The sequence below is a fragment of the Aquarana catesbeiana genome, linkage group LG13 (assembly GCF_042186555.1).
Source record: "Aquarana catesbeiana isolate 2022-GZ linkage group LG13, ASM4218655v1, whole genome shotgun sequence".
Classification (NCBI taxonomy): Eukaryota; Metazoa; Chordata; class Amphibia; order Anura; family Ranidae; genus Aquarana; species Aquarana catesbeiana.
Window position 1 is genome coordinate 204114427 of NC_133336.1, and position 27289 is coordinate 204141715.

Consider the following 27289-nt stretch of genomic DNA (forward strand, 5'->3'; position numbering starts at 1 on the left):
GGCCAACTCCATATTGAACCCTACAGACTAAGACTGGGATGCCATTAAAGTTCATGTGTGTGTAAAGGCCAGTGTCCCAATACTTTTGGTAATCTAGTGTAATAGTCCAGTATTGGATATTTAGGCTCCATGCACACTGGCTTGATACATTGCTGCTACTATAGGAGTTTTGTATTCTGCCTGTAGAAGCAGCTCCATGTTCCAAGACATACTTTGAGCTCAATGTTTAGAGACAGGAAAAAAAACCTTCTGGTTCATGTTTCTGATTGGAGCTTTCTGGCAGAAAAAATGCAAAACTCTCCTAAACTCGTCTAAACTTTGTACAATAAAATCTCTATATGAAAGTGTTTTTCTGCCAAGGGAACTGACATTTTTTAAGCCCAGTGTGCATGGAGCCTTATGGAGTCTAAAGATGGAATGTGATGACATTTTCATATTTCTATATTATTTATGTGGTTTAGATATAAAACTGTCCCAGAATATTATTGTCTCAGTCAGTCCTGTTATACTCACTGTAATTTCTCTATCCAGCTTGTTGTCAGAGCTTCCATCAGATCCCTGAAATGAGGACCCTCCAGATTGTTCACAGACAGGTTCAGTGTCCTCAGTGTCTGGTTATTTCTTATTCCAGATGCCAGGTGGAGGCAGGAACTGTCTGTCAGGTGATTATTATACAATCTGTAGAAGAAGAGAAGAATGTTACCAGAAGAAAATGAATTTCTCCCCCAGGAATGAATGTAACTATTCTCTACATGAATGGAACTCATTTCTCTTTATTGGAATCATTAATATGAGATCACTTTATAAAAGACGATCGATCATCTACACTATTGGAGGATTTCTCTTTTTGTGGATCCCAATTACTAAATGTGACATGAGAAGTGGATGAGGTGGTGTGATCCATTCATTATTCCTGTATGGGGATTGGACCATACACACTCACACTGACCTCTAGGCTTTCACCTCCAACCTTCTGCTAAGTCTTGGATTCAGTTGTGGGGATTCACTTTGATGGTCACAGAAGTCTCACTCATGTTGTGGAAACTTCATTGATTAAAAGTGACATCATTGTACTTTGGGGTTTTCTTTTGAACATCATGGTGGAGGATTTGATCTTATGGTGTGGAGAAGATTTTATTATTACCGTTCTTTATTTGGAACTTTTTTGAAAATGTTGTACTAATATTGCTGCACTAATTTTATATCTGCTGATTATAAATTCTCTTCATTAGTTATCAGTGAAATAGTCTCCATACCATTGTTATATATACACTTATAGGGAGTTTTGTGATGAGGAGTCTCACTTTTATTGTTATATTGTCACATTTATATTGTGTGAATGTTATATACTAGTGCTGCAGTCTTCCATATTATACTAGATGTGATAATTCCACCAATAGGGATCAGATATAACAATTCCATTCACTACAAAAATACTTTCATACATGTGAGGAAGGGCAGATCTCCTCCACTCTATTCACAGATACTTCAATCTATATATCATATAATGTACAAAAATACATAAACATGAAGAGCAACAAAGTTATCTTATAAAATTACAAATATCAAGAGAAAGTTCATAAATGTGTAAAAGCAGATTTCCTACAAGCCATTCACCACTACTTCCATCTCCAATCACCATACAGTGACTTGTGTAGTAAGACCCCTTTCACACTGCAGAGCCGATAAAACAGCCCTAAATCGCTGGTCATTTTTGTGGTGCTTTAGCTGCGCTTTTCGTGCCCTAGTGGGCCGGTGACAACGGGACCTTAAAGTGGAGCTCCACCCATATTTTAAAGTAATTTCCCTCCAAATCCGCTGTGTGTGCTGATAAAGAATTGGCATATTTTTCCCTTAAACTCACTTTTATATACTGTATAGTAGTCGGCACTTCCTGTCCTCGGCCCAGCATTTCCTCCCCTCTCTGCAATGCCTCCTGGGATATATTTGTCATCAATCCCAGGAGACAATAGGCATCGCTGGGCCGTAGCATCGCTTTTGTTGCCATGGTTACCAAAGCTTCTCATACACAGTGATGGGCGGTGGGGGAGGTGGCTGGAGCATCTCAGCTCTGATTACATACAGAGCCCGGGGGAGGGGACAGACACACCATGTACTGATTTATAATAGAGGAATATGATGGGGCAGTTTTAAGGGGGCAATTCTGATGGGGCAATTCTGATGGGGCAGTTTTGATGAGGGCAATATGATGGAGCAGTTTTGATGGTGGCAATATGATGGGGCAGTTTTGATGGGGCAGTTCTGATGGAAGCAATTTTGATGGGGCAGTTTTGATGGTGGCAATATGATGGGGCAGTTTTGATGGGGACAGTTTTGATGGAGGCAATATGATGGGGCAGTTTTGATGGGGCAATTCTGATGGTGGCAATATGATGGGGCAGTTTTGATGGGGCAATTCTGATGGGGGCAATTTTGATGGGGCAGTTTTGATGGTGGCAATATCATGGGGCAGTGTTGATGGGGCAATTCTGATGGAGGCAATTTTGATGGGGCAGTCTTGATGATGGCAATATGATGGGGTAGTTTTGGTGGGGTAATTTTGATGGGGCAGTTTTGATGTGGGCAATTGTGATGGAGGCAGTTTTGATGGGGCAATATAATGGGGCAGTTTTGATGGTGGCAATATGATGGAGCAGTTTTGATGGAGGCAGTTTTGATGGGGCAATTTTGATGGGGGCAATATGATGGGGCAGTTTTTATGGGGCAATTCTGATGGTGTCAATATGATGGGGCAGTTTTGATGGGGCAATATGATGGGGCAGTTTTGATGGGGACATTCTGATGGTGGCAATATGATGGGGCAGTTTTGATGGGGACATTCTGATGGGGTCAAGTTTGATGGGGCAGTTTTGATGGTGGCAATATGATGGGGCAGTTTTGATGGGGAAAATTTTGATGGGGGGCAGCTTTGATGGGGGCAGTTTTGATGGGGCAGTTTTGATGGGGTAATTCTGACGGTGGCAATATGATGGGCAGTTTTGATGGTGGCAGTTTTGATGGGGCAATTCTGATGGGGGCAATTTTGATGGGGCAGTTTTGATGGTGGCAATATGATGGGGCAGTTTTGATGGGGGCATGTGATGGGTGTTATGATACGCTTTGCTGGGGGCAATGTGATGCGATTTGTGGGGGGTGTTGTAATGCGAATTGCGGGGAGTGATGTAATGCCATTTGCGGGGGATGTTGTGAAGCAATTTGCAGGGGGCTATGTGATGCGATTTGTGGGGGGTGTTGTGATGTGATTTGCAGGGAGTGATGTGATGCCATTTGTGGGGGTGTTGTGATACAATTTGTGGGGGGCTATGTGATGCGATTTGTGGGGGTGTTGTGATGCAATTTTCGAGGGGTGTTGTGATGCGATTTAGGGGAGCTGTATGATGTGATTTGCTGGGGGCAATGTGATGCAATTTTTTCGGGGGGTGTTGTGATACAATTTGCAGGGAGCGATGTGAAGCCATTTGTGGGGGGTGTTGTGATGCGATTTGCGGGGGGCTATGTGATGCGATTTGTGAGGGTGTTGTGATGCAATTTGCGGGGGGTGTTGTGATGTGATTTGTGGGGAGCTGTATGATGCGATTTGCAGGGGGTGTTGTGATGCGATTTGCGGGGGCTACGTGATGCGATTTGTGGGGGTGTTGTGATGCGATTTGCGTTGGTTGTTGTGATGCAATTTTCTCAGGACGATGTGATGTCATAGAAATTCATCTTTACTTGCACTACGCCATTTGCAGGTAGGCAATGCAAGAAATAATGCAATTGTAATTTATTTCCTTATTCCTGGAGGGAGGAGGGGAGGAGAGGTTTGCATAGCTAAGGGGCAGTAACTTCCTCTGACACTGCCGTAGCTATGGAAACCTGACCTGAAACCTATCACGCTGCTTGTGCTGCACTGAGCATGTGCGAGATCTACAAGGATGAGATCCAGGAAGAAATACAGTCTGGCTTCAGATGCCCACACTTAAGATGGCCACGGCCTGCTGGAAGTTTATAAAATAACAAACTAATGCTATAATCTAAAAAAACGGACCTTAGTTTACAGACTAACTTTACTAGCATACATTAAGCTTGTGTATTATAGGGCTATTTTTATTTAAAAAGTATACATTCGGCCAGAACACAGCTTTAAAAAAAGAAAAAAGACCAGTTTTGCGGCGCGTTCAAAGTGCTTGGAAGTGCTGCCCATTCATTTCAATGGGTAGGGGCATTTTGGGAGCGCTATTTATAATGCTCATAACCCGCCCCAAAGATGCTGCTTGCAGGACTTTTTCTAATGTCCCACAAGCGCACCGCCCGAGTGTGAAAGAACTCATACAAATAAATGAGAGGCAGTTTTCAGGTGCTATTTCTAGTGCTAAAATGTCTGAAAACTGCCTCAGTGTGAAAGGGGTCTAACAGAAATACCAGAGATTCATCCAGATGGATTAAATCAATGCTGATCAACTTCCACCTCTTTGCAGCAACTTCAATCAACCTCCCCCACACCGGTGAGCAAACATGTCACTTACCAAAAGGTTTGTCCCCACAAGGCCCAGACACGCTTGTTTATATCCTTCCAGCAGCGCCACTCCGCTCAAGCCGGCTTCCGATGAGAACAGACTGTGCCACGGAATGTCAGACCTCCAGGTAGTATCTCCAATATCACCCGAGGTATCCAGACAATGGCCGCAATCACATTACATAGAAAAGAAAAAGCCTCCATAGTGCATAATCCTTAAATATATATAGAATCACAGATTGTACACTTCCATCATATACACGAGTATACACAGAACTCAGAGCACACACCGCTCCGGACTGCAGCCGTGTATGATGGAGTCCAGGCAGTGACATGGAGGCTTTTTCTTTTCTATGTAATGTGATTGCGGCCATTGTCTGGACACCTCGGGTGATATTGTATTTTTGCACATTATATGTTATAAAGACTGAAGTAGCTGTGAATTTTTATTATTGATCAGTATTGGTGGAGTTATGACATCTACATTAGAAGTGTTGGTATTCGGACACATTGTAGGTTGCAGATTTCTCATTTGTCTCATCACACATTTTATCACTAAGTGTAGGGCTCTATACATAGAATTATATTACACTATTTGTACTTCTATATCAGACTTCCTGCTGGCGGCTGGTTTTCATTCATTCGATTTGCACAAAGTTGTTCATGTTTTTTAGTGCAGATATTAAATGTTTTATATTTTTATATCCAGCTTTACAGAACTGTCTGATATTGGTGATATATAAAGACAACCAGGAGATGAAATATATCTCCATTATTAGGTTTATGTAGTTTAGACATACACTATATTACCAAAAGTATTGTGACGCCTGCCTTTACAAGCACATGAACTTTAATGGCATCTCAGTCTTAATCCTCGTACACACGATCAGATTTTTGGATGACCGTTCGTCCATTTTTTTGTGGCATGCTAGTCTCATATCGAAAGTGAAGAGGTTACTCTCCATATGAAAATTCCCTTCTGACAGAATACAACTTCAGAAGTGACGTGATGTGTTGAATAGTTTTGTATGTATTCTTTCATTTCTTAGCATGCATAGTCTTGCTCTCACAATTTATTTTGGATCAAACAAAAATCAGATGCTGAGTTCACGTACGATAAAAATTTTATAGCCTGCACATCCAGCTTTTGTCAGATGAAAAATCGGAATTGGCTGTCAAAAGCACCATACTAACGATCATGTTGGATTAGAAGGCCTGGCTTGCAGTCTCCACTCTAAATAATACCAAAGATGTTCTATCGGGTTGAGGTCAGGTCTCTGTGCAGGCCAGTCAAGTTCCTCCACCCCAAACTCACTCATTTATGTTTTTATGGACCTTGCTTTGTGCACTGGCAAATCATTTGGTGGAGGGGCGATTATGGTGTGGGGGGGTATTATGGAGTGGGGGGAGGGGGGATTATGGTGTGGGGGGTGTTTTTCAGGGGTTGGATTTGGCCTCTTAATTCCAGTGAAGGGAACTCTTAAGGCATCAGCATACCAAGACATTTTGGACAATTTCATTCTCTCAACTTTGTGGGAACAGTTTGGGGATGGCCCCGTCCTGTTCCAAAATGACTGTGTACCAGTGCACAAAGCAAGGTTCATAAAAACATGGATGAGCGAGTTTGGGGTGGAGGAACTTGACTGGCCTGCACAGAGTCCTGACCTCAACTCGATAGGACACGTTTGCGATGAATTAGAGCAGAGTCTGCGAGCCAGGCCTTCTCATCCAACATTAGTGCCTGACCTCACAAATGTGCTTCTGGAAGAATGGTCAAACATTCCCATAGACACACTCCTAAACCTTGTGGACAGCATTCCCAGAAGAAATTAAGCTGTTATAGCTGAAAAGGGTGGGTCAACTCCATATTGAACCCTACAGACTAAGACTGGGATGCCATTAAAGTTCATGTGTGTGTAAAGGCAGGTGTCCCAATACTTTTGGTAATCTAGTGTAATAGTCCAGTATTGGATATTTAGGCTCCATGCACACTGGCTTGATACATTGCTGCTACTATAGGAGTTTTGTATTCTGCCTGTAGAAGCAGCTCCATGTTCCAAGACATACTTTGAGCTCAATGTTTAGAGGCAGGAAAAAAAAACTTCTGGTTCATGTTTCTGATTGGAGCTTTCTGGCAGAAAAAATGCAAAACTCTCCTAAACTCGTCTAAACTTTGTACAATAAAATCTCCATATGAAAGTGTTTTTCTGCCAAGGGAACTGACATTTTTTAAGCCCAGTGTGCATGGAGCCTTATGGAGTCTAAAGATGGAAAGTGATGACATTTTCATATTTCTATATTATTTATGTGGTTTAGATATAAAACTGTCCCAGAATATTATTGTCTCAGTCAGTCCTGTTATACTCACTCTAATTTCTCTATCCGGCTTGTTGTCAGAGCTTCCATCAGATCCCTGAAATGAGGACCCTTCAGATTGTTCCTAGACAGGTTCAGTGTCCTCAGTGTCTGGTTATTTCTTATTCCAGATGCCAGGTGGGGGCAGGAACTGTCTGTCAGGTGATTATCATACAATCTGTAGAAGAAGAGAAGAATGTTACCAGAAGAAAATGAATTTCTCCCCCAGGAATGAATGTAACTATTCTCTACATGAATGGAACTCATTTCTCTTTATTGGAATCATTAATATGAGATCACTTTATAAAAGACGATCGATCATCTACACTATTGGAGGATTTCTCTTTTTGTGGATCCCAATTACTAAATGTGACATGAGAAGTGGATGAGGTGGTGTGATCCATTCATTATTCCTGTATGGGGATTGGACCATACACACTCACACTGACCTCTAGGCTTTCACCTCCAACCTTCTGCTAAGTCTTAGATTCAGTTGTGGAGATTCACTTTGATGGTCACAGAAGTCTCACTCATGTTGTGGAAACTTCATTGACTAAAAGTGACACCATTGTACTTTGGGATTTCCTTTGAACATCATGGTGGAGGATTTGATCTTATGGTGTGGAGAAGATTTTATTATTACCGTTCTTTATTTGGAACTTTTTTGAAAATGTTGTACTAATATTGCTGCACTAATTTTATATCTGCTGATTATAAATTCTCTTCATTAGTTATCAGTGAAATAGTCTCCATACCATTGTTATATATACACTTATAGGGAGTTTTGTGATGAGGAGTCTCACTTTTATTGTTATATTGTCACATTTATATTGTGTGAATGTTATATACTAGTGCTGCAGTCTTCCATATTATACTAGATGTGATAATTCCACCAATAGGGATCAGATATAACAATTATATTCACTACAAAAATACTTTCATACATGTGAGGAAGGGCAGATCTCCTCCAATCTATTCACAGCTACTTCAATCTATATAACATATAATGTACAAAAATACATAAACATGAAGAGCAACAAAGTTATCTTATAAAATTACAAATATCAAGAGAAAGTTCATAAATGTGAAAAAGCAGATTTCCTACAAGCCATTCACCACTACTTCCATCTCCAATCACCATACAGTGACTTGTGTAGTAAGACCCCTTTCACACTGCAGAGCCGATAAAACAGCCCTAAATCGCTGGTCATTTTTGCGGTGTTTTAGCTGCGCTTTTCGTGCGCTAGTGGGCCGGTGACAACGGGACCTTAAAGTGGAGCTCCACCCATATTTTAAAGTAATTTCCCTCCAAATCCGCTGTGTGTGCTGATAAAGAATTGGCATATTTTCCCCTTAAACTCACTTTTATATACTGTATAGTAGTCGGCACTTCCTGTCCTCGGCCGCGGCCCAGCATTTCCTCCCCCCTCTGCAATGCCTCCTGGGGGATATTTGTCATCAATCCCAGGAGACAATAGGCATCGCTGGGCCGTAGCATCGCTTTTGTTGCCATGGTTACCAAAGCTTCTCATACACAGTGATGGGCGGTGGGGGAGGCGGCTGGAGCATCTCAGCTCTGATTACATACAGAGCCCGGGGGAGGGGACAGACACACCATGTACTGATTTATAATAGAGGAATATGATGGGGCAGTTTTAAGGGGGCAATTCTGATGGAAGCAATTTTAATGGGGCAGTTTTGATGGTAGCAGTATGATGGGGCAGTTTTGATGGGGGCAGTTTTGATGGGGCAGTGTTGATGATGGCAATATGATGGGGTAGTTTTGGTGGGGCGATTCTGATGGGGCAGTTTTGATGGGGGAAGTTTTGATGGGGCAATTCTGATGGGGCAATTTTGATGAGGCAGTTTTGATAGTGGCAATATGATGGGGCAGTTTTGATGGGGACAGTTTTGATGGGGTATTTCTGATGGGGGCAGTTTTGATGGGGGCAATATGATGGGGCAGTTTTGATGGGGCCATTCTGATGGTGGCAATATGATGGGGCAGTTTTGATGGGGCAATTCTGATGGGGGCAATTTTGATGGGGCAGTTTTGATGGTGGCAATATGATGGGGTAATTTTGGTGGGGCAATTCTGATGGGGCAGTTTTGATGGGGCAATTCTGATGGGGGCAATTTTGATGGGGCAGTTTTGATGGTGGCAATATGATGGGGCAGTTTTGATGGGGACAGTTTTGATGGGGGCAATATGATGGGGCAGTTTTGATGGGGCAATTCTGATGGTGGCAATATGATGGGGCAGTTTTGATGGGGCAATTCTGATGGGGGCAATTTTGATGGGGCAGTTTTGATGGTGGCAATATCATAGGGCAGTTTTGATGGGGCAATTCTGATGGGGGCAATTTTGATGGGGCAGTCTTGATGATGGCAATATGATGGGGTAGTTTTGGTGGGGCAATTCTGATGGGGCAGTTTTGATGTGGGCAATTCTGATGGGGGCAGTTTTGATGGGGCAATATAATGGGGCAGTTTTGATGGTGGTAATATGATGGAGCAGTTTTGATGGAGGCAGTTTTGATGGGGCAATTTTGATGGGGTAGTTTTGATGGGGGCAATATGATGGGGCAGTTTTTATGGGGCAATTCTGATGGTGTCAATATGATGGGGCAGTTTTGATGGGGGAAGTTTTGATGGGGCAATTCTGATGGGGTCAATTTTGATGGGGCAGTTTTGATGGGGCAATATGATGGGGCAGTTTTGATGGGGCAATTCTGATGGGGCAATTTTGATGGGGCAATTTTGATGGGGCAGTTTTGATGGTGGCAATATGATGGGGCAGTTTTGATGGGGGCAGTTTTGATGGGGAAAATTTTGATGAGGGGCAGTTTTGATGGGGGCAGTTTTGATGGGGCAGTTTTGATGGAGCAATTCTGATGGTGGCAATCTGATGGGCAGTTTTGATGGTGGCAGTTTTGATGGGGGCAGTTTTGATGGGGAAAATTTTAATGAGGGGCAGTTTTGATGGGGGCAGTTTTGATGGGGCAGTTTTGATGGAGCAATTCTGATGGTGGCAATCTGATGGGCAGTTTTGATGGTGGCAGTTTTGATGGGGCAATTCTGATGGGGGCAATTTTGATGGGGCAGTTTTGATGGTGGCAATATGATGGGGCAGTTTTGATGGGGGCATGTGATGGGTGTTATGATATGATTTGCTGGGGGCAATGTGATGCGATTTGTGGGGGGTGTTGTGATGCGAATTGCGAGGAGTGATGTAATGCCATTTGCGGGGGATGTTGTGAAGCAATTTGCAGGGGGCTATGTGATGCGATTTGCGGGGGGTGTTGTGATGTGATTTGCAGGGAGCGATGTGATGCCATTTGTGGGGGTGTTGTGATACGATTTGTGGGGGGCTATGTGATGCGATTTGTGGGGGTGTTGTGATGCAATTTTCGAGGGGTGTTGTGATGCGATTTAGGGGAGCTGTATGATGTGATTTGCTGGGGGCAATGTGATGCGATTTTTTCGGGGGGTGTTGTGATACAATTTGCAGGGAGCGATGTGAAGCCATTTGTGGGGGGTGTTGTGATGCGATTTGCGGGGGGTTATGTGATGCGATTTGTGAGGGTGTTGTGATGCAATTTGCAGGGGGTGTTGTGATGTGATTCGTGGGGAGCTGTATGATGCGATTTGCGGGGGTGTTGTGATGCAATTTGCGGGGGCTATGTGATGCGATTTACTGGGGTGTTGTGATGCGATTTGCGGGGGTTGTTGTGATGCAATTTTCTCAGGACGATGTGATGTCATAGAAATTCATCTTTACTTGCTCTACACCATTTGCAGGTAGGCAATGCAAGAAATAATGCAATTGTAATTTATTTACTTATTCCTGGAGGGAGGAGGGGAGGAGAGGTTTGCATAGCTAAGGGGCAGTAACTTCCTCTGACACTGCCGTAGCTATGGAAACCTGACCTGAAACCTATCACGCTGCTTGTGCTGCACTGAGCATGTGCGAGATCTACAAGGATGAGATCCAGGAAGAAATACAGTCTGGCTTCAGATGCCCACACTTAGGATGGCCACGGCCTGCTGGAAGTTTATAAAATAACAAACTAATGCTATAAACTAACAAAACGGACCTTAGTTTACAGACTAACTTTACTAGAATACATTAAGCTTGTGTATTATAGGGCTATTTTTATTTAAAAAGTATACATTCGGCCGGAACACAGCTTTAAAAAAAGAAAAAAGACCAGTTTTGCGGCGCGTTCAAAGTGCTTGGAAGTGCTGCCCATTCATTTCAATGGGTAGGGGCGTTTTGGGAGCGCTATTTATAATGCTCATAACCCGCCCCAAAGATGCTGCTTGCAGGACTTTTTCTAATGTCCCACAAGCGCACCGCCCAAGTGTGAAAGAACTCATACAAATAAATGGGAGGCAGTTTTCAGGTGCTATTTCTAGCGCTGAAATGTCTGAAAACTGCCTCAGTGTGAAAGGGGTCTAACAGAAATACCAGAGATTCATCCAGATGGATTAAATCAATGCTGATCAACTTCCACCTCTTTGCAGCAACTTCAATCAACCTCCCCCACACCGGTGAGCAAACAGGTCACTTACCAAAAGGTTTGTCCCCACAAGGCCCAGACAGGCTTGTTTATATCCTTCCAGCAGCGCCACTCCGCTCAAGCCGGCTTCCGATGAGAACAGACTGTGCCACGGAATGTCAGACCTCCAGGTAGTATCTCCAATATCACCCGAGGTATCCAGACAATGGCCGCAATCACATTACATAGAAAAGAAAAAGCCTCCATAGTGCATAATCCTTAAATATATATAGAATCACAGATTGTACACTTCCATCATATACACGAGTATACACAGAACTCAGAGCACACACCGCTCCGGACTGCAGCCGTGTATGATGGAGTCCAGGCAGTGACATGGAGGATTTTTATCTTCTATGTAATGTGATTGCGGCCATTGTCTGGACACCTCGGGTGATATTGTATTTTTGCACATTATATGTTAACAGACTGAAGTAGCTGTGAATTTGTATTATTGATCAGTATTGGTGGAGTTATGACATCTACATTAGAAGTGTTGGTATTCGGACACATTGTAGGTTGCAGATTTCTCATTTGTCTCATCACACATTTTATCACTAAGTGTAGGGCTCTATACATAGAATTATATTATACTATTTGTACTTCTATATCAGACTTCCTGCTGGCGGCTGGTTTTCATTCATTCGATTTGCACAAAGTTGTTCATGTTTTTTAGCGCAGATATTAAATGTTTTATATTTTTATATCCAGCTTTAGAGAACTGTCTGATATTGGTGATATATAAAGACAACCAGGAGATGAAATATATCTCTATTATTATTAGGTTTATGTAGTTTAGACATACACTATATTACCAAAAGTATTGTGACACCTGCCTTTACAAGCACATGAACTTTAATGGCATCTCAGTCTTAATCCTCGTACACACGATCAGATTTTTGGATGACCGTTCGTCCATTTTTTTGTGGCATGCTAGTCTCATATCGAAAGTGAAGAGGTTACTCTCCATATGAAAATTCCCTTCTGACAGAATACAACTTCAGAAGTGACGTGATGTGTTGAATAGTTTTGTATGTATTCTTTCGTTTCTTAGCATGCATAGTCTTGCTCTCACAATTTATTTTGGATTAAACAAAAATCAGATACTGAGTTCATGTACGATAAAAATTTTATAGCCTGCACATCCAGCTTTTGTCGGACGAAAAATCGGAATTGGCTGTCAAAAGCACCATACTAACGATCATGTTGGATTAGAAGGCCTGGCTTGCAGTCTCCACTCTAAATAATACCAAAGATGTTCTATCGGGTTGAGGTCAGGTCTCTGTGCAGGCCAGTCAAGTTCCTCCACCCCAAACTCACTCATCTATGTCTTTATGGACCTTGCTTTGTGCACTGGCAAATCATTTGGTGGAGGGGCGATTATGGTGTGGGGGGGTATTATGGAGTGGGGGGAGGGGGATTATGGTGTGGGGGAAGGGGGGATTATGGTGTGGGGGGTGTTTTTCAGGGGTTGGATTTGGCCTCTTAATTCCAGTGAAGGGAACTCTTAAGGCATCAGCATACCAAGACATTTTGGACAATTTCATTCTCTCAACTTTGTGGGAACAGTTTGGGGATGGCTCCTTCCTGTTCCAAAATGACTGTGTACCAGTGCACAAAGCAAGGTCCATAAAAACATGGATGAGCGAGTTTGGGGTGGAGGAACTTGACTGGCCTGCACAGAGTCCTGACCTCAACCCGATAGGACACCTTTGAGATGAATTAGAGCAGAGTCTGCGAGCCAGGCCTTCTCATCCAACATTAGTGCCTCACCTCACAAATGTGCTTCTGGAAGAATGGTCAAACATTCCCATAGACACACTCCTAAACCTTGTGGACAGCATTCCCAGAAGAAATGAAGCTGTTATAGCTGAAAAGGGTGGGCCAACTCCATATTGAACCCTACAGACTAAGACTGGGATGCCATTAAAGTTCATGTGTGTGTAAAGGCAGGTGTCCCAATACTTTTGGTAATCTAGTGTAATAGTCCAGTATTGGATACTTAGGCTCCATGCACACTGGCTTGATACATTGCTGCTACTATAGGAGTTTTGTATTCTGCCTGTAGAAGCAGCTCCATGTTCCAAGACATACTTTGAGCTCAATGTTTAGAGGCAGGAAAAAAAACCTTCTGGTTCATGTTTCTGATTGGAGCTTTCTGGCAGAAAAAATGCAAAACTCTCCTAAACTTGTCTAAACTTTGTACAATAAAATCTCCATATGAAAGTGTTTTCTGCCAAGGGAACTGACATTTTTTAAGCCCAGTGTGCATGGAGCCTTATGGAGTCTAAAGATGGAAAGTGATGACATTTTCATATTTCTATATTATTTATGTGGTTTAGATATAAAACTGTCCCAGAATATTATTGTCTCAGTCAGTCCTGTTATACTCACTGTAATTCCTCTATCCGGCTTGTTGTCAGAGCTTCCATCAGATCCCTGAATTGAGGACCCTTCAGATTGTTATCAGACAGGTTCAGTGTCCTCAGTGTCTGGTTATTTCTTATTCCAGATGTCAGGTGGGGGCAGGAACTGTCTGTCAGGTCATTAGAGGTCAATCTGTAGAAGAAGAGAAGAATGTTACCAGAAGAAAATGAATTTCTCCCCCAGGAATGAATGTAACTATTCTCTACATGAATGGAACTCATTTCTCTTTACTGGAATCATTAATATGAGATCACTTTATAAAAGACGATCGATCATCTACACTATTGGAGGATTTCTCTTTTTGTGGATCCCAATTACTAAATGTGACATGAGAAGTGGATGAGGTGGTGTGATCCATTCATTATTCCTGTATGGGGATTGGACCATACACACTCACACTGACCTCTAGGCTTTCACCTTCAACCTTCTGCTAAGTCTTGGATTCAGTTGTGGAGATTCACTTTGATGGTCACAGAAGTCTCACTCATGTTGTGGAAATTTCATTGATTAAAAGTGACACCATTGTACTTTTGGATTTCCTTTGAACATCATGGTGGAGGATTTGATCTTATGGTGTGGAGAAGATTTTATTATTACCGTTCTTTATTTGGAACTTTTTTGAAAATGTTGTACTAATATTGCTGCACTAATTTTATATCTGCTGATTATAAATTCTCTTCATTAGTTATCAGTGAAATAGTCTCCATACCATTGTTATATATACACTTATAGGGAGTTTTGTGATGAGGAGTCTCACTTTTATTGTTATATTGTCACATTTATATTGTGTGAATGTTATATACTAGTGCTGCAGTCTTCCATATTATACTAGATGTGATAATTCCACCAATAGGGATCAGATATAACAATTCCATTCACTACAAAAATACTTTCATACATGTGAGGAAGGGCAGATCTCCTCCAATCTATTCACAGCTACTTCAATCTATATAACATATAATGTACAAAAATACATAAACATGAAGAGCAACAAAGTTATCTTATAAAATTACAAATATCAAGAGAGAGTTCATAAATGTGTAAAAGCAGATTTCCTACAAGCCATTCACCACTACTTCCATCTCCAATCACCATACAGTGACTTGTGTAGTAAGACCCCTTTCACACTGCAGAGCCGATAAAACAGCCCTAAATTGCTGGTCATTTTTGCGGTGCTTTAGCTGCGCTTTTCGTGCGCTAGTGGGCCGGTGACAACGGGACCTTAAAGTGGAGCTCCACCCATATTTTAAAGTCATTTCCCTCCAAATCCGCTGTGTGTGCTGATAAAGAATTGGCCTATTTTCCCCTTAAACTCACTTTTATATACTGTATAGTAGTCGGCACTTCCTGTCCTCGGCCGCGGCCCAGCATTTCCTCCCCTCTCTGCAATGCCTCCTGGGAGATATTTGTCATCAATCCCAGGAGACAATAAGCATCGCTGGGCCGTAGCATCGCTTTTGTTGCCATGGTTACCAAAGCTTCTTATACACAGTGATGGGCGGTGGGGGAGGTGGCTGGAGCATCTCAGCTCTGATGACATACAGAGCCCGGGGGAGGGGACAGACACACCATGTACTGATTTATAATAGAGGAATATGATGGTGGCAGTATGATGGGGCAGTTTTGATGGGGCAGTTCTGATGGAAGCAATTTTGATGGGGCAGTTTTGATGGTAGCAATATGATGGGGCAGTTTTGATGGGGGCAGTTTTGATGGTAGCAATATGATGGGGCAGTTTTGATGGGGGCAGTTTTGATGGGGCAGTCTTGATGATGGCAATATGATGGGGTAGTTTTGGTGGGGCGATTCTGATGGGGCAGTTTTGATGGTGGCAATATGATGGAGCAGTTTTGATGGGGCAATTTTGATGGGGCAGTTTTGATGGGGGAAGTTTTGATGGGGCAATTCTGATGGGGCAATTTTGATGAGGCAGTTTTGATAGTGGCAATATGATGGGGCAGTTTTGATGGGGACAGTTTTGATGGGGTATTTCTGATGGGGGCAGTTTTGATGGGGGCAATATGATGGGGCAATTCTGATGGTGGCAATATGATGGGGCAATTCTGATGGGGGCAATTTTGATGGGGCAGTTTTGATGGTGGCAATATGATGGGGTAGTTTTGGTGGGGCAATTCTGATGGCGCAATTCTGATGGGGCAATTCTGATGGGGGCAATATGATGGGGCAGTTTTGATGGGGACAGTTTTGATGGGGGCAATATGATGGGGCAGTTTTGATGGGGCAATTCTGATGGTGGCAATATGATGGGGCAGTTTTGATGGGGCAATTCTGATGGGGGCAATTTTGATGGGGCAGTTTTGATGGTGGCAATATCATAGGGCAGTTTTGATGGGGCAATTCTGATGGGGGCAATTTTGATGGGGCAGTCTTGATGATGGCAATATGATGGGGTAGTTTTGGTGGGGCAATTCTGATGGGGCAGTTTTGATGTGGGCAATTTTGATGGGGGCAGTTTTGATGGGGCAATATAATGGGGCAGTTTTGATGGTGGTAATATGATGGAGCAGTTTTGATGGAGGCAGTTTTGATGGGGTAGTTTTGATGGAGGCAATATGATGGGGCAGTTTTCATGGGGCAATTCTGATGGTGTCAATATGATGGGGCAGTTTTGACGGGGGATAGTTTTGATGGGGCAATTCTGATGGGTGCAATTTTGATGGGGCAGTTTTGATGGTGGCAATATGATGGGGCAGTTTTGATGGGGTCAATTTTGATGGGGCAGTTTTGATGGGGCAATATGATGGGGCAGTTTTGATGGGGCAATTCTGATGGTGGCAATATGATGGGAGAAGTTTTGATGGGGCAATTCTGATGGGGCAATTTTGATGGGGCAGTTTTGATGGGGCAGTTTTGATGGTGGCAATATGATGGGGCAGTTTTGATGGGGGCAGTTTTGATGGGGGCAGTTTTGATGGGGAAAATTTTGATGAGGAGCAGTTTTGATGCGGGCAGTTTTGATGGGGCAGTTTTGATGGGGCAATTCTGATGGTGGCAATATGATGGGCAGTTTTGATGGTGGCAGTTTTGATGGGGCAATTCTGATGTGGGCAATTTTGATGGGGCAGTTTTGATGGTGGCAATATGATGGGGCAGTTTTGATGGGGGCATGTGATGGGTGTTATGATATGCTTTGCTGGGGGCAATGTGATGCGATTTGTGGGGGGTGTTGTGATGCGAATTGCGGGGAGTGATGTGATGCCATTTGTGGGGGTGTTGTGAAGCAATTTGCAGGGGGCTATGTGACGCGATTTGCGAGGGGTGTTGTGATGTGATTTGCAGGGAGCGATGTGATGCCATTTGTGGGGGTGTTGTGATACGATTTGTGGGGGGCTATGTGATGCGATTTGTGGGGGTGTTGTGATGCAATTTTCGGGGGGTGTTGTGATGCGATTTAGGGGAGCTGTATGATGTGATTTGCTGGGGGCAATGTGATGCGATTTTTTCGGGGAGTGTTGTGATACAATTTGCAGGGAGCGATGTGAAGCCATTTGTGGGGGGTGTTGTGATGCGATTTGCGGGGGGCTATGTGATGCGATTTGTGAGGGTGTTGTGATGCAATTTGCGGGGGGTGTTGTGATGTGATTCGTGGGGAGCTGTATGATGCGATTTGCAGGGGGTGTTGTGATGCGATTTGTGGGGGCTATGTGATGCGATTTGCTGGGGTGTTGTGATGCGATTTGCGGGGGTTGTTGTGATGCAATTTTCTCAGGACGATGTGATGTCATAGAAATTCATCTTTACTTGCTCTACGCCATTTGCAGGTAGGCAATGCAAGAAATAATGCAATTGTAATTTATTTACTTATTCCTGGAGGGAGGAGGGGAGGAGAGGTTTGCATAGCTAAGGGGCAGTAACTTCCTCTGACACTGCCGTAGCTATGGAAACCTGACCTGAAACCTATCACGCTGCTTGTGCTGCACTGAGCATGTGCGAGATCTACAAGGATGAGATCCAGAAAGAAATACAGTCTGGCTTCAGATGCCCACACTTAAGATGGCCACGGCCTGCTGGAAGTTTATAAAATAACAAACTAATGCTATAATCTAACAAAACGGACCTTAGTTTACAGACTAACTTTACTAGAATACATTAAGCTTGTGTATTATAGGGCTATTTTTATTTAAAAAGTATACATTCGGCCAGAACACAGCTTTAAAAAAAGAAAAAAGACCAGTTTTGCGGCGCGTTCAAAGTGCTTGGAAGTGCTGCCCATTCATTTCAATGGGTAGGGGCGTTTTGGGAGCGCTATTTATAATGCTCATAACCCGCCCCAAAGATGCTGCTTGCAGGACTTTTTCTAATGTCCCACAAGCGCACCGCCCGAGTGTGAAAGCCCTCATACAAATAAATGGGAGACAGTTTTCAGGCAATATTTCTGGCACTGAAATGTCTGAAAACTGCCTCAGTGTGAAGGGGTCTAACAGAAATACCAGAGATTCATCCAGATGGATTAAATCAATGCTGATCAACTTCCACCTCTTTGCAGCAACTTCAATCAACCTCCCCCACACCGGTGAGCAAACAGGTCACTTACCAAAAGGTTTGTCCCCACAAGGCCCAGACACGCTTGTTTATATCCTTCCAGCAGCGCCACTCCGCTCAAGCCGGCTTCCGATGAGAACAGACTGTGCCACGGAATGTCAGACCTCCAGGTAGTATCTCCAATATCACCCGAGGTATCCAGACAATGGCCGCAATCACATTACATAGAAAAGAAAAAGCCTCCATAGTGCATAATCCTAAAATATATATAGAATCACAGATTGTACACTTCCATCATATACACGAGTATACACAGAACTCAGAGCACACACCGCTCCGGACTGCAGCCGTGTATGATGGAGTCCAGGCAGTGACATGGAGGCTTTTTCTTTTCTATGTAATGTGATTGCGGCCATTGTCTGGACACCTCGGGTGATATTGTATTTTTGCACATTATATGTTATACAGATTGAAGTAGCTGTGAATTTGTTTTATTGATCACTATTGGTGGAGTTATCACATCTACATTAGAAGTGTTGGTATTCGGACACATTGTAGGTTGCAGATTTCTCATTTGTCTCATCACACATTTTATCACTAAGTGTAGGGCTCTATACATAGAATTATATTATACTATTTGTACTTCTATATCAGACTTCCTGCTGGCGGCTGGTTTTCATTCATTCGATTTGCACAAAGTTGTTCATGTTTTTTAGTGCAGATATTAAATGTTTTATATTTTTATATCCAGCTTTAGAGAACTGTCTGATATTGGTGATATATAAAGACAACCAGGAGATGAAATATATCTCCATTATTATTAGGTTTATGTAGTTTAGACATACACTATATTACCAAAAGTATTGTGACGCCGCCTGCCTTTACAAGCACATGAACTTTAATGGCATCTCAGTCTTAATCCTCGTACACACAATCAGATTTTTGGATGACCGTTCATCCATTTTTTTGTGGCATGCTAGTCTCATATCGAAAGTGAAGAGGTTACTCTCCATATGAAAATTCCCTTCTGACAGAATACAACTTCAGAAGTGACGTGATGTGTTGAATAGTTTTGTATGTATTCTTTTGTTTCTTAGCATGCATAGTCTTGCTCTCACAATTTATTTTGGATTAAACAAAAATCAGATGCTGAGTTCATGTACGATAAAAATTTTATAGCCTGCACATCCAGCTTTTGTCGGACGAAAAATCGGAATTGGCTGTCAAACGCACCATACTAACGATCATGTTGGATTAGAAGGCCTGGCTTGCAGTCTCCACTCTAAATAATACCAAAGATGTTCTATCGGGTTGAGGTCAGGTCTCTGTGCAGGCCAGTCAAGTTCCTCCACCCCAAAATCACTCATCTATGTGTTTATGGACCTTGCTTTGTGCACTGGCAAATCATTTGTTGGAGGGGCGATTATGGTGTGGGGGGGTATTATGGAGTGGGGGAGGGGGGATTATGGTGTGGGGGGAGGGGGGATTATGGTGTGGGGGGTGTTTTTCAGGGGTTGGATTTGGCCTCTTAATTCCAGTGAAGGGAACTCTTAAGGCATCAGCATACCAAGACATTTTGGACAATTTCATTCTCTCAACTTTGTGGGAACAGTTTGGGGATGGCTCCTTCCTGTTCTAAAATGACTGTGTACCAGTGCACAAAGCAAGGTTCATAAAAACATGGATGAGGGAGTTTGGGGTGGAGGAACTTGACTGGCCTGCACAGAGTCCTGACCTCAACCCGATAGGACACCTTTGGGATGAATTAGAGCAGAGTCTGCGAGCCAGACCTTCTCATCCAACATTAGTGCCTGACCTCACAAATGTGCTTCTGGAAGAATGGTCAAACATTCCCATAGACACACTCCTAAACCTTGTGGACAGCATTCCCAGAAGAAATTAAGCTGTTATAGCTGAAAAGGGTGGGCCAACTCCATATTGAACCCTACAGACTAAGACTGGGATGCCATTAAAGTTCATGTGTGTGTAAAGGCAGGTGTCCCAATACTTTTGGTAATCTAGTGTAATAGTCCAGTATTGGATACTTAGGCTCCATGCACACTGGCTTGATACATTGCTGCTACTATAGGAGTTTTGTATTCTGCCTGTAGAAGCAGCTCCATGTTCCAAGACATACTTTGAGCTCAATGTTTAGAGGCAGGAAAAAAAAACTTCTGGTTCATGTTTCTGATTGGAGCTTTCTGGCAGAAAAAATGCAAAACTCTCCTAAACTCATCTAAACTTTGTACAATAAAATCTCTATATGAAAGTGTTTTTCTGCCAAGGGAACTGACATTTTTTAAGCCCAGTGTGCATGGAGCCTTATGGAGTCTAAAGATGGAAAGTGATGACATTTTCCTATTTCTATATTATTTATGTGGTTTAGATATAAAACTGTCCCAGAATATTATTGTCTCAGTCAGTCCTGTTATACTCACAGTAATTTCTCTATCCGGCTTGTTGTCAGAGCTTCCATCAGATCCCTGAATTGAGGACCCTCCAGATTGTTCTCAGACAGGCTCAGTGCCCTCAGTGTCTGGTTATTTCTTATTCCAGATGCCAGGTGGGGGCAGGAACTGTCTGTCAGGTGATTAGAGGACAATCTGTAGAAGAAGAGAAGAATGTTACCAGAAGAAAATGAATTTCTCCCCCAGGAATGAATGTAACTATTCTCTACATGAATGGAACTCATTTCTCTTTATTGGAATCATTAATATGAGATCACTTTATAAAAGACGATCGATCATCTACACTATTGGAGGATTTCTCTTTTTGTGGACCCCAATTACTAAATGTGACATGAGAAGTGGATGAGGTGGTGTGATCCATTCATTATTCCTGTATGGGGATTGGACCATACACACTCACACTGACCTCTAGGCTTTCACCTCCAACCTTCTGCTAAGTCTTGGATTCAGTTGTGGGGATTCACTTTGATGGTCACAGAAGTCTCACTCATGTTGTGGAAACTTCATTGACTAAAAGTGACACCATTGTACTTTGAGATTTCCTTTGAACATCATGGTGGAGGATTTGATCTTATGGTGTGGAGAAGATTTTATTATTACCGTTCTTTATTTGGAACTTTTTTGAAAATGTTGTACTAATATTGCTGCACTAATTTTATATCTGCTGATTATGAATTCTCTTCATTAGTTATCAGTGAAATAGTCTCCATACCATTGTTATATATACACTTATAGGGAGTTTTGTGATGAGGAGTCTCACTTTTATTGTTATATTGTCACATTTATATTGTGTGAATGTTATATACTAGTGCTGCAGTCTTCCATATTATACTAGATGTGATAATTCCACCAATAGTGATCAGATATAACAATTCCATTCACTACAAAAATACTTTCATACATGTGAGGAAGGGCAGATCTCCTCCAATCTATTCACAGATACTTCAATCTATATAACATATAATGTACAAAAATACATAAACATGAAGAGCAACAAAGTTATCTTATAAAATTACAAATATCAAGAGAAAGTTCATAAATGTGTAAAAGCAGATTTCCTACAAGCCATTCACCACTACTTCCATCTCCAATCACCATACAGTGACTTGTGTAGTAAGACCCCTTTCACACTGCAGAGCCGATAAAACAGCCCTAAATTGCTGGTCATTTTTGCGGTGCTTTAGCTGCGCTTTTCGTGCCCTAGTGGGCCGGTGACAACGGGACCTTAAAGTGGAGCTCCACCCATATTTTAAAGTCATTTCCCTCCAAATCCGCTGTGTGTGCTGATAAAGAATTGGCCTATTTTCCCCTTAAACTCACTTTTATATACTGTATAGTAGTCGGCACTTCCTGTCCTCGGCCGCGGCCCAGCATTTCCTCCCCCCTCTGCAATGCCTCCTGGGAGATATTTGTCATCAATCCCAGGAGACAATAAGCATCGCTGGGCCGTAGCATCGCTTTTGTTGCCATGGTTACCAAAGCTTCTCATACACAGTGATGGGAGGTGGGGGAGGTGGCTGGAGCATCTCAGCTCTGATGACATACAGAGCCCGGGGGAGGGGACAGACACACCATGTACTGATTTATAATAGAGGAATATGATGGTGGCAGTATGATGGGGCAGTTTTGATGGGGCAGTTCTGATGGAAGCAATTTTGATGGGGCAGTTTTGATGGTAGCAATATGATGGGGCAGTTTTGATGGGACAGTTTTGATGGTAGCAATATGATGGGGCAGTTTTGATGGGGGCAGTTTTGATGGGGCAGTCTTGATGATGGCAATATGATGGGGTAGTTTTGGTGGGGCGATTCTGATGGGGCAGTTTTGATGGTGGCAATATGATGGAGCAGTTTTGATGGGGCAATTTTGATGGGGCAGTTTTGATGGGGGAAGTTTTGATGGGGCAATTCTGATGGGGCAATTTTGATGAGGCAGTTTTGATAGTGGCAATATGATGGGGCAGTTTTGATGGGGACAGTTTTGATGGGGTATTTCTGATGGGGGCAGTTTTGATGGGGGCAATATGATGGGGCAATTCTGATGGTGGCAATATGATGGGGCAGTTTTGATGGGGCAATTCTGATGGGGGCAATTTTGATGGGGCAGTTTTGATGGTGGCAATATGATGGGGTAGTTTTGGTGGGGCAATTCTGATGGGGCAATTCTGATGGGGCAATTCTGATGGGGCAATTTTGATGGGGCAGTTTTGATGGTGGCAATATGATGGGGCAGTTTTGATGGGGACAGTTTTGATGGGGGCAATATGATGGGGCAGTTTTGATGGGGCAATTCTGATGGTGGCAATATGATGGGGCAGTTTTGATGGGGCAATTCTGATGGGGGCAATTTTGATGGGGCAGTTTTGATGGTGGCAATATCATAGGGCAGTTTTGATGGGGCAATTCTGATGGGGGCAATTTTGTTGGGGCAGTCTTGATGATGGCAATATGATGGGGTAGTTTTGGTGGGGCAATTCTGATGGGGCAGTTTTGATGTGGGCAATTTTGATGGGGGCAGTTTTGATGGGGCAATATAATGGGGCAGTTTTGATGGTGGTAATATGATGGAGCAGTTTTGATGGAGGCAGTTTTGATGGGGTAGTTTTGATGGAGGCAATATGATGGGGCAGTTTTTATGGGGCAATTCTGATGGTGTCAATATGATGGGGCAGTTTTGACGGGGGATAGTTTTGATGGGGCAATTCTGATGGGTGCAATTTTGATGGGGCAGTTTTGATGGTGGCAATATGATGGGGCAGTTTTGATGGGGTCAATTTTGATGGGGCAGTTTTGATGGGGCAATATGATGGGGCAGTTTTGATGGGGCAATTCTGATGGTGGCAATATGATGGGGGAAGTTTTGATGGGGCAATTCTGATGGGGCAATTTTGATGGTGGCAATATGATGGGCAGTTCTGATGGTGGCAGTTTTGATGGGGCAATTCTGATGTGGGCAATTTTGATGGGGCAGTTTTGATGGTGGCAATATGATGGTGGCAATATGATGGGCAGTTCTGATGGTGGCAGTTTTGATGGGGCAATTCTGATGTGGGCAATTTTGATGGGGCAGTTTTGATGGTGGCAATATGATGGGGCAGTTTTGATGGGGGCATGTGATGGGTGTTATGATATGCTTTGCTGGGGGCAATGTGATGCGATTTGTGGGGGGTGTTGTGATGCGAATTGCGGGGAGTGATGTAATGCCATTTGCGGGGGATGTTGTGAAGCAATTTGCAGGGGGCTATGTGATGCGATTTGCGGGGGGTGTTGTGATGTGATTTGCAGGGAGCGATGTGATGCCATTTGTGGGGGTGTTGTGATACGATTTGTGGGGGGCTATGTGATGCGATTTGTGGGGGTGTTGTGATGCAATTTTCGGGGGGTGTTGTGATGCGATTTAGGGGAGCTGTATGATGTGATTTGCTGGGGGCAATGTGATGCGATTTTTTCGGGGAGTGTTGTGATACAATTTGCAGGGAGCGATGTGAAGCCATTTGTGGGGGGTGTTGTGATGCGATTTGCGGGGGGCTATGTGATGCGATTTGTGAGGGTGTTGTGATGCAATTTGCGGGGGGTGTTGTGATGTGATTCGTGGGGAGCTGTATGATGCGATTTGCAGGGGGTGTTGTGATGCGATTTGTGGGGGCTATGTGATGCGATTTGCTGGGGTGTTGTGATGCGATTTGCGGGGGTTGTTGTGATGCAATTTTCTCAGAACGATGTGATGTCATAGAAATTCATCTTTACTTGCTCTACGCCATTTGCAGGTAGGCAATGCAAGAAATAATGCAATTGTAATTTATTTACTTATTCCTGGAGGGAGGAGGGGAGGAGAGGTTTGCATAGCTAAGGGGCAGTAACTTCCTCTGACACTGCCGTAGCTATGGAAACCTGACCTGAAACCTATCACGCTGCTTGTGCTGCACTGAGCATGTGCGAGATCTACAAGGATGAGATCCAGGAAGAAATACAGTCTGGCTTCAGATGCCCACACTTAAGATGGCCACGGCCTGCTGGAAGTTTATAAAATAACAAACTAATGCTATAATCTAACAAAACGGACCTTAGTTTACAGACTAACTTTACTAGAATACATTAAGCTTGTGTATTATAGGGCTATTTTTATTTAAAAAGTATACATTCGGCCAGAACACAGCTTTAAAAAAAGAAAAAAGACCAGTTTTGCGGCGCGTTCAAAGTGCTTGGAAGTGCTGCCCATTCATTTCAATGGGTAGGGGCATTTTGGGAGCGCTATTTATAATGCTCATAACCCGCCCCAAAGATGCTGCTTGCAGGACTTTTTCTAATGTCCCACAAGCGCACCGCCCGAGTGTGAAAGAACTCATACAAATAAATGGGAGGCAGTTTTCAGGCAATATTTCTGGCACTGAAATGTCTGAAAACTGCCTCAGTGTGAAGGGGGTCTAACAGAAATACCAGAGATTCATCCAGATGGATTAAATCAATGCTGATCAACTTCCACCTCTTTGCAGCAACTTCAATCAACCTCCCCCACACCGGTGAGCAAACAGGTCACTTACCAAAAGGTTTGTCCCCACAAGGCCCAGACAGGCTTGTTTATATCCTTCCAGCAGCGCCACTCCGCTCAAGCCGGCTTCCGATGAGAACAGACTGTGCCACGGAATGTCAGACCTCCAGGTAGTATCTCCAATATCACCCGAGATATCCAGACAATGGCCGCAATAACATTACATAGAAAAGAAAAAGCCTCCATAGTGCATAATCCTTAAATATATATAGAATCACAGATTGTACACGTCCATCATATACACGAGTATACACAGAACTCAGAGCACACACCGCTCCGGACTGCAGCCGTGTATGATGGAGTCCAGGCAGTGACATGGAGGCTTTTCCTTTTCTATGTAATGTGATTGCGGCCATTGTCTGGACACCTCGGGTGATATTGTATTTTTGCACATTATATGTGATACAGATTGAAGTAGCTGTGAATTTGTATTATTGATCAGTATTGGTGGAGTTATCACATCTACATGAGAAGTCTTGGTATTCGGACACATTGTAGATTGCAGATTTCTCATTTGTCTCATCACACATTTTATCACTAAGTGTAGGGCTCTATACATAGAATTATATTATACTATTTGTACTTCTATATCAGACTTCCTGCTGGCGGCTGGTTTTCATTCATTCGATTTGCACAAAGTTGTTCATGTTGTTTAGTGCAGATATTAAATGTTTTATATTTTTATATCCAGCTTTAGAGAACTGTCTGATATTGGTGATATATAAAGACAACCAGGAGATGAAATATATCTCCATTATTATTAGGTTTATGTAGTTTAGACATACACTATATTACCAAAAGTATTGTGACGCCTGCCTTTACAAGCACATGAACTTTAATGGCATCTCAGTCTTAATCCTCGTACACACGATCAGATTTTTGGATGACCGTTCATCCATTTTTTTGTGGCATGCTAGTCTCATATCGAAAGTGAAGAGGTTACTCTCCATATGAAAATTCCCTTCTGACAGAATACAACTTCAGAAGTGACGTGATGTGTTGAATAGTTTTGTATGTATTCTTTTGTTTCTTAGCATGCATAGTCTTGCTCTCACAATTTATTTTGGATTAAACAAAAATCAGATGCTGAGTTCATGTACGATAAAAATTTTATAGCCTGCACATCCAGCTTTTGTCGGACGAAAAATCGGAATTGGCTGTCAAACGCACCATACTAACGATCATGTTGGATTAGAAGGCCTGGCTTGCAGTCTCCACTCTAAATAATACCAAAGATGTTCTATCGGGTTGAGGTCAGGTCTCTGTGCAGGCCAGTCAAGTTCCTCCACCCCAAACTCACTCATCTATGTCTTTATGGACCTTGCTTTGTGCACTGGCAAATCATTTGTTGGAGGGGCGATTATGGTGTGGGGGGGTATTATGGAGTGGGGGGAGGGGGGGTTATGGTGTGGGGGGAGGGGGGATTATGGTGTGGGGGGTGTTTTTCAGGGGTTGGATTTGGCCTCTTAATTCCAGTGAAGGGAACTCTTAAGGCATCAGCATACCAAGACATTTTGGACAATTTCATTCTCTCAACTTTGTGGGAACAGTTTGGGGACGGCTCCTTCCTGTTCTAAAATGACTGTGTACCAGTGCACAAAGCAAGGTTCATAAAAACATGGATGAGGGAGTTTGGGGTGGAGGAACTTGACTGGCCTGCACAGAGTCCTGACCTCAACCCGATAGGACACCTTTGGGATGAATTAGAGCAGAGTCTGCGAGCCAGACCTTCTCATCCAACATTAGTGCCTGACCTCACAAATGTGCTTCTGGAAGAATGGTCAAACATTCCCATAGACACACTCCTAAACCTTGTGGACAGCATTCCCAGAAGAAATGAAGCTGTTATAGCTGAAAAGGGTGGGCCAACTCCATATTGAACCCTACAGACTAAGACTGGGATGCCATTA

At 43.1% G+C, this 27289-nt stretch overlaps 1 protein-coding gene across 2 annotated transcripts in view; it reads right to left on the bottom strand.

The window, feature by feature from the left end:
- The window catches only part of LOC141117739 (NACHT, LRR and PYD domains-containing protein 3-like), a 498266-nt gene that overhangs the window by 11708 nt on the left and 459269 nt on the right, over positions 1-27289 (bottom strand). For both annotated transcript variants that reach the window (XM_073610753.1, XM_073610752.1), the window contains exons 8-11: positions 20802-20966; positions 13828-13992; positions 6885-7049; positions 514-678 (exon numbers count right to left, since the gene is read on the bottom strand). In XM_073610753.1, coding sequence (XP_073466854.1) covers positions 514-678; positions 6885-7049; positions 13828-13992; positions 20802-20966 — 660 coding nt within the window. The remainder of the gene's footprint in view (positions 1-513; positions 679-6884; positions 7050-13827; positions 13993-20801; positions 20967-27289) is intronic.